Source organism: Taudactylus pleione, unplaced genomic scaffold (genome assembly GCF_031769625.1).
Source record: "Taudactylus pleione unplaced genomic scaffold, aTauple2 ptg000012l, whole genome shotgun sequence".
In the NCBI taxonomy this organism is placed as follows: domain Eukaryota; kingdom Metazoa; phylum Chordata; class Amphibia; order Anura; family Myobatrachidae; genus Taudactylus; species Taudactylus pleione.
The window spans coordinates 12,816,146-12,830,725 of NW_028284415.1; the positions used below are offsets into that span (position 1 = coordinate 12,816,146).

At 42.6% G+C, this 14,580-nt stretch overlaps 1 protein-coding gene across 2 annotated transcripts in view; it reads left to right on the top strand.

Annotated features, from left to right (window-relative positions):
* TBCD (tubulin folding cofactor D) overlaps window positions 1-14,580 on the top strand; it is a 376,677-nt gene that overhangs the window by 272,857 nt on the left and 89,240 nt on the right. For both annotated transcript variants that reach the window (XM_088468636.1, XM_088468637.1), the window contains exons 29-30: window positions 4,781-4,872; window positions 9,108-9,248. In XM_088468636.1, coding sequence (XP_088324762.1) covers window positions 4,781-4,872; window positions 9,108-9,248 — 233 coding nt within the window. The remainder of the gene's footprint in view (window positions 1-4,780; window positions 4,873-9,107; window positions 9,249-14,580) is intronic.

Sequence of the window (14,580 nt, forward strand, 5' to 3'; positions counted from 1 at the left end):
AGATGGATGCTATTCACACAGCTGACGCGTCTTTGTATGCAGCGACTGTAGAAATTATGCAAAAGCCTCAGGAGGCATCTCTGATCCGATTCTGCATCTAAAGAGACAGCCTTCTGATCAACTGCGTGACCATCGGTCATTTGAGTAACCTTCATTTGATCTCTGAATCAGCCCCATGTTTTGCACCTTACTTTTGCTCAGTAGCAAGGTACAATTCTGATGGTAGCGGACCCCGCACACACACGCAAGCTTAGGTCACGCTTACGCATTGTGACCTAAGGTCATAACTAAAATCAAGCAGTGTGTTAGGACAAAATCTGAAATGTTTAACTGTTTTCAGGGGGGTCGTCCTAAAATTTGAGTGATGTCTCCCTCTATTCACTATGCACAGTTTTCAGTGTATTTTCAAAACTATTTGCAAAATTAGGTTAATTTCCAAGGACTGTGAAGTGGATGCGTACCCAAGAATACACTATATGGACAACTAGGTGACCTTGCACACATGAAGAAGCACCCTTGTTACAGTAATTACTATGTTGATGTTTTGCACGAAGTTGTGCAATTTATTTACTGCGGGCATGTGTCCCAATTGTGTTCATACAGAGCTGCAGTTGGGATTTCAGATGCGTATACTTAGAAGTAGGGATGTGCAGGCTCGGTTCTACTCTGTTCCGTTTGGTTTTTTTTACCGAATCTTATTGGGCATCAGCTGTCACGAGTTTTGGATAGCCAATAAGATTCGGTAAAAAAAAAACGACTGGAACCGAGTAGAACCGAGCCTGCACATCCCTACTTAGAAGTACGTTGAAAATGTGTTAGGCACTCCTGGGAGGTGGCTACTCAGACACAAAGAGATGGTCCGTCCTATAAGTGTGTTATGGGAGTTGTCACTGAAGTGTTTGCTTACACAGATGCTTAATCGCTCGCACAGAAGGCCACACTCAGGGAAAATCTACACCTGCAGTAGTACTGGTGCAAGTTTCAATGGTGAGATGATGGTGACGTCTACAGGCGCTGAAAGTGGGCGTCTCAGTCTTTTTGCGTTTCAGGCATGGATGTACACTTTTTTTCAGCTCTTCAGGCAGAAGAACTACATTTTCTTATAGGACATGTGTTTAGATGGGAGAAAAGTAGAGCAGTACAGCAGGGATCACCACCTGCTGAATATAAATACTGTCTTTAACCAATGCAATATTACATAGATACAGACAATATTTTAATTTTATATTTCTGCTCTAACACAAATATAGAGAGATTATTTTTGTAGTCATCTTAAATTACAATTCATAACCGATTGGGAGCAATATATAGTTTGAAACAAATGCAGATACATGGTAAGAACCACAATTGGGCATTCTATAGATTGCTTACAGTTAATTTTTACTGACAGGTTTTGTGTTTGAAAACACTATGGCAGCACAGTAAAGAAACGGGTTGATATATAATCTGCACAAATATACAATGTTTGTAGACATGTTAGGACAAGATCTTAAATGCACACAAGGCCATGGCATCTCTGGCAAGGTACTGTCCCCAATACACATGCAGATGAGGTGAGCCCCACAGCAATTCCACTAACAGTCTATGGGCCTATTTATTTAAATTTGCGGATATGCCCTGAAAACTAATGCTGGTTACACACTTAAACAGTGGATCGGCCAGCAGACTGATCCATCGTCTGAGCGTCCGATTGGTAAGCTACAGATGTGTCCCCATACATCTAGCCTCAACACGCCACTCAGTGCGACTTACCTGGCATGAGTGAGCCGCCAGGTCCTGTGCTACTCTGTCTGGCGTGTTTTTTTTTTTATTTATCTTTTTAGCAACTGCATCTAAATTGCGATGCGGCTAGGATGCATCAGCAGACCTTGCTGAGTAATTTGATATGTGACACGTGTATGTCTGTGTGCATTTGAATCTGTATATAAAGCACAACGGAACTTGGAATAAAAAAAGCTGCAGGTTTGGCCTGACATTCCAACCGCGTGGGCATTTAAATTTGCCCAGTTGTGATGTCCGTGTCGGCGGTCCCTGCACCCAGCCTACAGGTGGTCGGCGGGTCGCTCTTACACACATGCAGATGCACTGATACACCTTTTAGATATATTAACATCGGCTGTGCTGCAGGACCAAACTATGTGTCTGTGAATGCCATTTTAGTTTTAAGAGTTTGATAAATAGCACAACTACATTTCCATACACTGTGATATCTCATTCATTATAAGCTTGAGCAATAGGAATTTTAGTTAATGTAATGAAAATCATACAGAGACTGCAGTTTTCTGCATGATTAACAGGGTCGAAAATCTTCATTATCAGACCCCTAACTAACAATTCTAACAAAAATGCTCTGCTTGCATCTAGTGGAGATTTAATAGAGTGAGTGAAGCCACTGAATATATGACTTTAGTAAGCAGTTAGTAAACCAAAAAGGAAACAATAATATAAAGGGCCTGATTCAGAGCCGGACGTATTGACCAGAGCGCTCGCTCTGAATCAGGGCCCTCCTACATGAAAATGGAGCGTCCTCCTGGACGCTCGCATAGCTGTGGGTGACCACCCACAGCTTATGCGAGCGTCCATGATGATGGTCGCGATGGTCAAGACCATCGCGACCATCGGGCTTGCGACGGAGACCCTGCGGTAGGGTCTCGCTGCCGCAAGCCTTGGAGTGATTTTGGCTCTATCAGATCCAAAATCACTCCCACTGACATCACTAGTGATGTCAGTGGGGCCGGCTTCAGACGGTAGGCGTTCCCATGGGAACGCCTCTGTCTGGCAGCCACGCCCCCGGCACGCCCACCAAAGGGGGCGTGCTGTCAATCAACATCGACAGCACGCCCCCTTTGGTGCGAGACCCGGAGCGACGGCTACCCTGTCGCTAGCCGGGTCTCGCACATGCGCACGACGGAGCTCCCTCCGTCATGTGCAGTGGGGTAACATCGACCCGCTTGCGAGCGTCCTGCGCTCGCGAGCGGGTCTGAATGACCCCCAAAGTCTGTTAATCGCACAGTGACCTTTACGCAGCATGACATTGCGTCTACAGATGCCTGGAATTGTGCAGGCCATGCTCAGATGTTTACTGGCTTATTTTTCACCTGAGTCACATCTGTGAGGAAATCCTTGCTTTCCATATGCTTGTTGTCCATCATTTACCTAGGTTCTATTGTTTTGTCCACTACTTGTAAATTCGAGCTGTGTTCTAACAATATGCATGAAATAGAGTTTTTTTTTTTACTTTGCTTCAAAATTTTCACTATGCTCTCTACACCTCATCTGTTGTAGGTGGCCTTCTTAGGAGGTAGGGGCTTCTCTAACAGAGCAAACACACAATGACCATCGGCTTTCTCTGTTGGAATTCACTGTGCATTTCTGCAGAGCGGATTGATTTATCTCATATAGGAGCCTCAGCTGTCTGTATTGTATTGTGAAGACAATACTTTACTTCATGGTTCATATGAAAATTTTACAGTTTTGGGTTTAAAGCTTCTTAAAAAAGAAAGAATCTGTTGATTTTGTGCAAATTATATGAATTTTACAGATCATAATATGTGATAAAGTCATTTGTTTTCTTTATGCAGTCACACATTAAATGGGATATCCACCCAAACTACAGATGGGTACTTCAAATGGTTTAGGGCCTGATTCAGAGACGTGCGCTAACGCTGCCGCAGCTGCGTATTTGTGTGCAGCGGCTGTGGGTAAATATGCAACTGGTGCAACTGCCGGGATTTGTATTGAGACGCCCACCAGCGTAGGTAGGGTGCTACTTCTGGAGGGCAAAAAGCGCCCTGCCCTCACAGCCTGCGGGTGCCATCTTCACCCACGGCTCGCAGTGTCCCGCGGGTGGGGAAATGTGGGGTGACCCGGTCACCGCCGGTGAATAGACGCCGAGCGTATGCGCCCAGCATCTATTCTCCCTATCAGCAGCGCTTGGGAGCTGCCCAGCGTGTCCATAAGTGCCGGGCACGCCCCCAAGAGTGACGAAAAGGGTGACACGTCTTATAGACACGCCCCCTTTTTGGGTGCGTGCACGGCAGTGCCTTCTCTAGCTCCAGCGCCCTGCCTGCTGCCGGAGCTAGAGTGAACTGAACACTACAAAGGCACAGCGTGGCGCAGATCATCGGACTTCTAAGTACGCTTATGGACGTGCACAATGGCCGTCAGAACTGAGACGCAGGAGCCATTTTCACTGCATATGGGATTGCAGTCACAGGCAGAGACCAGCCTCATCACGCCTATGTTTGGGTTGCCACCTCCCTGATGCCGCCCACAAACGGTCCCTGCGATGAAACTTGACGCATGCACAGGCCACCGATAATCATTCAACTGCGTAAACATCGGCATTGCGTCCATCTCTGAATCATGCCCTTGGTTCACAAGAAAAGATGGTGCAGTTGAAATTTAACGAAATTCCTTATCTACCCACCAGAACTTATTAGACACAGTTATGACACCTGTAATAGAATTCTCTGTGTGGAATCCTGGTTGCCAGAGTCAGTGAAGCTTAGCGACACGAGCACAATTAATTCATTAGGAAGTATAATGAGCGGAATTACTTCAGGATAATCAATTTGTAACTAATTCCATTAGAAGCCATATCCTGATTTCTTAAAACATTCTATATGTGGCTTTGGAGATGATCCCATTAAGGAACTATTGGGCACTGTGCTCTTGGAGAGAAGTGCCTTGGTTTGTTCCACAGATATGATTTCACATGTAAGACCTGAACATATAAGAGCACTCACAATATGCAACCTCTTATTTTTATTTGTCTTAGGTACTGGAAGGCCTGAAGAGGATCACCTGCATTTCTCGGAAAGATGTCGGCTTTGCTGAAGCCAGAAGGGATGCCCTGAAGGCCATCTCCCAGTACGTAATTAATGCTGCTCCTGACAACTTAATGATTTATCTTATAATATATTTGTATATCCTGTAGTTATGGGTTCTGTTTATAGCGTTTATGAGGATGTGATTAAGGCAATGCGCTTCGAGGTATAATATTGTGAACACTTTGCTGTGACAGCGAAATCTGGACCCGATTCAGAGATTCACGCAATGCCGAGATTTATGGAGATTGAATGATTGTTAGCCATTGTGCATGCGCGAAGTCCGCACTGTGCACGCCAAGTGATTGATTTGCGATTGTGCTCGCACAGAAGAGTCACTGGCAAAGTGAGTGACAGGTAGTCAGCGTTTGGGGGAGGTGGTTACTAAAACACAGGCATATGTGACCATTCAAATGCTGTTTCATGGGCATGCATAAATTAGCCATGGCGATTTCCTTCATAGCATGTGAGCTCTGTGTGTCAGGAGAGACGCAGTGTTTGAGACGGGTCAGACTGCTCTCAGAAGCTTTGTGGTTAACTGATCTGTGTCGATGTTACCGATGTTTACGCTGTTGCGCGTCGTCAGAGGACGAATATGAGAAGGTGATAGTGGGTGCACCTATGCTTAGATAAGTCATTTGCATATTTTCGCAGTTGCTATTCGTGGGAGATCGCAGCTGCGATTGCATTAGAGTAAATCTCTGAATCGGGTCCTCTGGCTCTTATCAGTGACTAGTGTCTTCTGCAGCTCATGTTTGGAGGAAATGTTTTACATACATGATATGATCATCACACCCGCGACCTAGATCCATAAAGATGCCAGAAATATTGTGCCATGATCAAGATACAGTAGGCTATTTCCGTTTCTGTATTTTTGAGGTAGTTCTTGTTTCCCTTAGCTTCCCATTGATCAGTATATTATACAATCACATTTTTAGAATTCCAATATTCACATGAAATACATCATTTTCTCAACCAGTTTCTGTAATTCTATCTGCATAGTTTTATGTACTGAAACGACCACATATACATTGAGACAGACGTGTCCTTACTTACTGTTGCTTCAGTCACGCCAAATAGACCCTCTCGGCGTGTGAGGTCCTGAGCGACTTGGCAGCATTGAGCGTTTTCTCTCACAAAATGTGCGTCTTATTCCCATAAATAAAAGAATGGGAGCGACAAAACTACATTGCTGGCTTCCGCTATTCACTTTGATGTGCAGCATTTTTACATCTGTGTGCAGCGGAGTCTGAATCTGTGTACAGAGGGCCCTTATGTGAGCGGCCACGGCTTTTCCTCACACCAAGTTCCGTTGTGCTTCATCTGCGACTCTGTATGCGTGTAAAGCCAATACACTTTGCCGTTAAAGATGTGACCTAGCGTCTCTAGTACATTGTGAGTGGCTTTTCCCTGTGTCTGAGATGCAAAGAAGATGCAAAGTCTAAAGAAAAATTGAGATGCTGTAAGAGGAGTAGCGTCTCACGCCGTATGGCATACAGACAACCAGTAAGTGAGGACCCCTCTGTATAATAGACTTGCAGAAATCTAAAGGCACACATCCACTAGAAGACAGGCAAACGACATTGTTATCGTGCAGTCGTTTGTCAGTCTGTGATGAGCCTGCACTGAATGAGCAGTCATTCAGTGTAAGGACATCAATCATCTGCAAACATGCTGTACCTGACGTTATCGTCAGGTTGTACAACATATTTGTCTGATGATAAATGTCTCAACGACCAGTGGGAGCGCGCATCGCTTGTCGTTTTAGAATTTTTTTTTTACATGTGCAAACAATTATTTAACGATATCGTTATCGTTCGATCACTCTATTTAATCGTCTAGTGGATGTGTGCCTTTAGACATCAAGGTCTTTGTGCTTGGCATATGAGCCAAGACAGTTACAAGAAAAAGACTGTAGGTAAAGTTTGTCAAATATGAATCAGGTAATAAATAAACCTGTCCTACATTCATGGGGACTTACACATGTACCATAATTACTTGGACTGGAGTTACTTTTACACAAATTCTTATGATGTGCTCAAAATAGAGAGCTGGTCTTCAGTTGGAGGAATCCATCTTATGAGAGTCATATGTGTGCTTTACCGAGTCCTGTAATCAGTGGGAGTCCTTTATATTGTAACATCGCACCATGTGACCTCAGCGGCTGTGAAATCACTAACCTATTCTTACATTAGTGATACACAGCCACTTGCTGTAAGGCAGATAACACAGCAGTAGTGACTGTGGGCATGCAGAGGACAGTTTGCAGATACAGGTTGAGTCTCCCATATCCGAGTATTCTGAAATATGGAATTTTGTTAGCGTGAATGAGATAGTGAAACCTCCTTTGCTTTTTGAAGGTGCAAAGTACACAAACTTCATTTAAGGCACAAAATTATTTAAATATTGTATAATATTACCTTCAGGCTGTGTGTATAAGGTATATATGAAACATAAATACATTTAATGTATGTACACAAATTTTGTTTGTGCCACACAATGATTGAAAATATTGTATAAAATTACCTGCAGGCTGTGTGAATAATATGAAACATAAATGCATTCTGTATTTAGATTTGGGTCCCTTTCCCAAGATATTTCATAATGGTATGCAATTATTACAAAATACGCAATATTCCGATATAGAAAATACCCCTGGTCCCAAGCATTTTGGATATGGGAGTCTCAACCTGTATAGGCAATGTTAGATATACTCTGCTATTTTACCAATATTAACAGGTAGGAAGGAAACATTGACTCTGTAATGCATATTTTTGTTTAACAAATAATAAAATAGTTTTTGAGCCTGGTAAACACACTAAATATAATCCTGTCCTGTAATAAATTCAATGGTTGTTTCATAGTATAGGAGTCATTTTTCCTCATTTGAGACATAGGACCGGATTCAATTAGCGGCAATAATATCGGCCGTTTTTTTGCATATTTTTTCGCCGATATTATCACACTCGCCATAATAGGGTAGACTGAAACAGGTGAGAAGTTTTTTTTCTCCATCTCAGACCAGATGCAAAAACCCTTTTTTGTCTAAAAATGTGGGGATTTCTTTCAGAGCCCTTAAAACACCCAACCCTACCCCCCCCCCCCCTCCAAATGATAAATGACCCCAATTTTTTTTCATAGGTTGCGTACTTTGGCTATAAACAACCGCGCAAATTTTGGGTAAAAAAAAAAAAATAGTTGAAAATGATAGAAAGCTATTTTTTTCAGGAAATTGCTGTTCTACGTAAAATGGGGGTAAGTATATTTTTGTGTTGTAAAACGCTATTTCAAAAACTGTTAAAAAACTGCCTGCTGCAACCACGTGAAGTGTTTAAAACACTTGATGCATCCATACTGCCCCCCCCCCCCCCCCGAAAAATCAGACCCAATACGTTAAAACCATATTCATAGGGCTTTATTTTTCACCCAAAATTATCAATAGGGGGTTGTGTAAAGGGTTCTGAAAGAAAATGGGGATTTTGCTTTTTTTTAACTCCTGGTCTGAGATGGCGAAAAACTGAAGTTTTCGCCGCTAATTGAATACGGCCCATAAATGGAAATAAATATAGATATAATGTAGACTTTATACCTTCTTGTGGATCTGGCGATGATTTGTAAACAAGTGGTTAAACTTGATGATTTTTTCTCTCCATGGTTTATAGTCTCTCCATGGTCTATAGTAGCCATATCCTTTGTTTGTATAAACCGCCTGCCATGCTTTTCTAGCAGGTGTGCTTTTGCTTCTATAGTCTGGTACACACTAGATCAGTGGTGTCAAACTCGGGCCCTCCAGCTGCAGTGAAACTACATATCCCAGCATGCACTGCCACAGTTATGCTATTAGGGCATGCTAAAACTGTAGCAGGGCATGCTGGGATATGTAGTTCCACAGCAGCTGGAGGGCCCGAGTTTGACACCACTGCTCTAGACGATGTACCTCGTAAGCAACGGCACCTGGCAGGGTGGTGGCATCGGCAAGTGCATACACACTTGCTGATGACGGCAGCGGTCGCCATGCTGCATTCGGCAGCATGGCCCTCGCTAATGATGTCGCCTGTCAGACTTGCATGTAGGTCCGACGGGCAATGTCACGTGACGACGCGCGGGACCGCACATCGTCAGTGACATTGAGGGTACACACTAGATGATGTGCCCGATATCTCGTCCGATCCGGCCGGGGTATCGTCTACCCTGCATAATTATTCCTGGAAGGGTTCTATTAATCCTGAGTTCTCCTTTCTGTGATGCACACTGACTAATGGCCTCTCTGCTCCATAGGGTTTGTCAGAGCGCAGGAGTTGATGCAAGTGGCTCCAAGACTGATGTCCTGTGCAGAGACAACGTGTCCTTCATCTATAACACTCTATTACATTGCTTGAATGACTACACCACAGACAGCAGGGGAGATGTGGGAGCCTGGTAAGTGTCGTAGACTCCTATCCCTGGGAATAGTCAGATACTGGCCATTCTTAATTTTTTACATTTTATATTGTGTGGTGAGTTAGTTGAACCTTTCTTATTGACATGAATAAGGAGAGTATCGCTTTATCTGATTAGGGCTTTTTTAGGTAAATGGGAAAATACGCTAATGCCAGTACCTCAGCCATGTGCAGCCTAAGCCACTTTCCGAGCTGCCCACGCAGGTATTATTCTGCCAGTAACTGGAAGACATGTGGCCTTAAATAATAAAGATTAATCATCCCAGGTCTATGTTTATGGGACCACGTCATCTGTCCAATTTGGATTCAATGTGATCAGTAGGTAGAGATCTGGTTGTTGTGCAGTCGCACCAGTTAAACATATCTGCACATTTGTGTGGTTTCCCGTGAATGCCCTGCTAAAATGAGCACAGTAATGTGTTAATCCTTATGCCCTGACAGCTTTAAAAAAAAAAAAGAGAGGAAAACAAAAGTGTCCAACCTATGTATATGTAATATTTTGTGTGAGCTTAATAGAGAACAGGAACCTGCTTGAAAACAATATTTGGTGATCTTTGGCAAGCCCTTATGTCTGTAGTAATGATCGCCAGGGCAACGGAATGAAAGTTTGGCATGATTATATAACTACAAGACTAAATGGTACAGAAGAGAAATAAAGATATGTATTTATTTAGTAACATTTGCAGGACTTGTGGGCTTTGCATTTTCTTTGTGTGGTTTGGTTCAGTTTCCCTGTCATTATAAGCAGTGTCACACAGTTTTGCCGGTTCCCCACCCTTCTTAAGAAAACAAAAAAAGTCTCAAATGGTTATTTCAGTGATGAGAGTTTACTATAAACCCAGTAACACCAGGAGATCATTTTCTTGGTATAATTAGTCCTAGCTTTATATTCCTTTCAGAGACAAGTCATTTTGTGGCTTTACATTGTTTATTAAAGGGCAACTTACAAAACAGGAGAGGAAAATCACAGTTACTGCTATATGAAGGAAAACAAGATGCTGAACTCTTTAGCAGTAAATGTGTGTCATGTTTGGATGTATAATAGCTACAGGCAATAATAATCCTACTGCAGTGTTGTGCCCACAGGTGGCGCTCTTGCTCCCCTTTCTCCCATAAAACTTTATATTCAAAGCACAAAATGTACTGCATTTACATGTCACTCACACAAACATATTTTCATTTCATCCAAGCTAATTTAAGGTTGTTATTTTCACCGTCTGTAGACATTTTGAGGTTGTGTCACGCAAATCATTCACATTCTAATAGAATGTGCAGCAGCCACAGCATTCAGTCGAAAATTAACTTTGAATTTTAATTTAATAGCTGTGGTGTATTTATGAAGGTTTTATAAAATGGCTGGAGGAGCAAATTTGCAGAGTGAATAAGGGTTGGCACATAGAGGTTAGAACATAATATCAGCGCTTTTAATCAATTCATGGCTCATAATTTCTATAAATGAACTCCTCTTGTGAATGTTTAACTGTAAAACGGAACCACTGAACCCGCTTGACACTGCATTGGCATCAGTGATCTGACAGTCTTTTATCTCTTATTTCCATAGGCAGACACTGGCATTGGATAGGCACTAGATTTAGGGCCATATCCAATTAGCCCCGAACTCTGTTCGGGCGCTAATTGATCCCTGCGATCAGTGAAAAATGGGGACTTTTCGCCGATAATCCCCAATTATCGCCAATATTTTTTACTCCCTATCCTATTAATTCGTCCGAATTAATAGGATAGTTCACCCGTTAACACATAGGAGTCGCGATAAGCTCGCAGCCCTATGTGTTCTCGACTTTTTTTGGGCAAAAAAAACGGCACTTATCGTGGATTATTTTTCGGGACACATCAGATCCCGAAAACCCCCCCCCGATAAGTGCCATCATCAGGCCGACTACGGGACTAATTGGATAGCCCCGAGCGAGATATGGCCCTTAGCCTAGTGCAATTTGCCTTTATATACTGTGTGTTCAGCTAGCATCGCCACCCCCACAGCCCTCATTCATTCCTGACCTTGCATGTATTAAGGTGGTCCCTCAAAGGACGTCAGTGACTTAATCAGCTGAGATCTGGCTATTTTTCACTGACTTGCATCATTTTTAGCTTCATTATCCAGCATGTGGTTTCAGATTTTTTAACTTCTAGTCCTAAAAGTACATTTCAAGTAGTTAGTTTGTTACTAAGGGTGCTATTTATCATCGGGGGCTACTTCTGTAGCTGCGTTACTTACCTCTCCCCCACCGGCACAGCTACGAAAGCGTGACCCAAGGTCATGCATGCACAAAGCCGCTGGGGAGGTAGTGAGAACGCGGCGGAGGGATCCGCTCGTATCCCTCTTTGCTTCCCCAGAACTCTTTCCCATAGAAAGGAGCTTGTTCTCGCAAGCAAAAGAGTTTGCTGAATATCAGAGGTCCTTTTTCGGAACCCTGATGATGAGTGCCCTGGTAACATAAATATGCCGAAACTGGCCCCTAGTAGTCTATAAACTATTCCAACATGGCACTGTGATAGTCACACACTGTGTTCTTGTTAAACTTATGTTTCACATACTAAGTGCATTTGTAACACACAGGAAACATCCTGCAACATTATTGTCAGTAGGGCAGGATTGGGTGAGAATAGAGGTCTGCAGGCCTGCACTGAGACAAGGAGACTGTGCTGATTAATTTGATATGTGACACTTGTATATCTGTGTGCGACTGAGTCTGAAAACAGAACTTGGTGTGGAAAAAATCTATATACAATACAATGCACATATATACAAGTGTCACATATCAAATTAATCAGCACAGTCTCATTGTGTGTCCTAGTCACATCTCATTGCGACTTAGGCACATTTACAGCAAAAAAAAGACTCAAAATAGTCGCCCATCGCTAGCAGAGTCTGACAGGACCAGGCACGCCAAGAGGGACTGTTTGACACGACTGTAGTAAAGACAAGTGAGGACACCTCTGGATCATATTAGATTTCCTTCAGGCCATGGAAAAGGACCTCCTGCATACTGTAGATGCTGATACCTCTTTAAGGGCTATTTGTGTGTCTGATTAAAATGTGTGATTGAAAGTCGCCTTATCCTGAGAAACTAACCTGCATTAGTACTTTAGCTAAGGCACATATAAATAGATATTTCAGTTAGTGTGCTTTAGCTGTAGTGGAGCATGTATTGAAATTCATTTTTATTAACCGATGATAGGAATAAAAAAATATATATAGGTTGACACCATTTTGCCTTAAATGTAATGCATGAAAAACCTGCAAGTATTCTGACAACATAATTATTCATTTTTATCATTTTTCATTTAGATAAGATGTCAATAAATCAATTTGCATATCCAAATTAGTTTTCCCAGATTCTTCATACTTCTGAAATATAGGGAAGTATGATTATTTACAGCAAAAAAGAATGGGGTTAGGAGCAGGTGCACACTATAAGCACTAATGCTGGCCATACACGCTACAATTATCGGGGCGATCCACCTGATATCGGCGGATCGCCCCGATAATTGTAGCATGTGTGCGGGCGACCGAGGGTTAAATATTGCTCGGTCTGGCATGCAGGATTGTCCAGCATGCCCGTCCGATGCGATATTTACCTGGTAAACTGTCGGCCGCATCGGGCAGTGTATGCCCAGCCGTGGCCGACAGACAGACATTTCCTGTGTTCCTTCCTACGGAAAGAACAGGGAAATGTCTCCTCCCCCGGGGGCGGAGCGCAGATGTCGGGCTATACACTGTGAGATTTCTCTCACAGTGTATGCCGGCGACATCTGCGGCTGGCAGGCTGCCAGATAAAATGTCTGTCGGTCTGACAGACATTTTATCTGGCTGTGTATGCCCAGCATAAGAATACTAATGATCAAAATATTTATAATAGACTGCAACAATTAACATGGTATTAAATGTAAAGTTTCTTAGTACATGTTTGGCCAAAGATGTTTGTTTAGTATGATTATTTAGCCAGATTAAGATCTCTTGCGTAATCATTATATTAATAACCTTTAAGGCACCGAAATTCCCCACATTTCACTGTTGCATACATTCTAATGATTCACCAGAAGAGGGCAGCATTGAACATTTTTAAATAAATGTCAATGTGTAACTTACTGTCCATGCTCTAGCACTGTTACTGTTCAATAATGGATTAGTAGATTTAAACACAGTAGAAGCAAAACATAAACTAGTTATGTCTGGCATGCATTGCCTAAAGATATGATCACACACCTTGTGAGTTTTTTTATATTTTAAAATCAGTGTATGGGCACCATCTAAGCCCCATGCCTGTGGTAATGCAGTATTTGTGGCATGCGTTCCAGCCTTGGCTGTAATTCTGTACTAGTAGCAAACTGGGCTTTAAGAGAATCTATTATAATGTCCGTAAACAACCTCGTCCTAATTTAAAATATAATGCAAATAAGTGCATACACTTCACCAGCAAGCAGGTGAATAGAGAGCAGTAACTTAAAGATCGTTCAGTCCCCAGGGACCCAGGAACATACCAATTGTTAGGCAGTTATACACTGCTTTACCATGTCTTTCCCTGCGTTAGTCTGTGCCGGCTATGTACTGTTATGTCATACTGTACATGCCATTCTTATTCTGCCCTATGCTGCCCTATACATTTCTGTGATGCTTTGGCACCAGGCATGGCTCTCACATCCTCCTCATGATGACCTGTACGCAGTGATGTGCGGTGAAGTAAATGGCTGGGGGAGGCACTGGCTAGTATCAGAGCATATGTACCCGAGGGTTCATGTGGGCATTATACAAAGTTGCAGCATTATATAGTGCTGAAAATTTGGTGTTTTGATCAGGGATGTGCGGAAAAGGTAGACAGGGGAGGCAGTGCCTCACCTGCCATACACTTTTTACTCCAGAGTTTTGGCTATAAAAATGATTACAATAATACAAAGAAGATATTTATAATATTTCTTTAAATTTTTCTTATAATTTTTATTGTCAAAACTTTGAGTATACCTAAGTATGACAGGAAAGGCTCTGCCTCACCTGACCGCACATCACTGCCTGTACGCTATGCCCGATACATTACATACCAGTCACACCTCTGTTCAATGACATAGATTTCACCCTCAAAAGGTGTATATTTATTGATGATAATTCTGTGCTGATAGCACTAGCAACACAAATATTACTAAACGCACAGCCTACCACTTCCCTAAGTACTACTGACATCACTGAAACATGTTGTGCCTCAGTAATGCCACTAGTCTATAGTGAATTGGTTATCTTAAGATTGCTTAAAGGTGCCTCCACACTTGGCGATTTTTTTACACGATCTGGCCGATTCCAA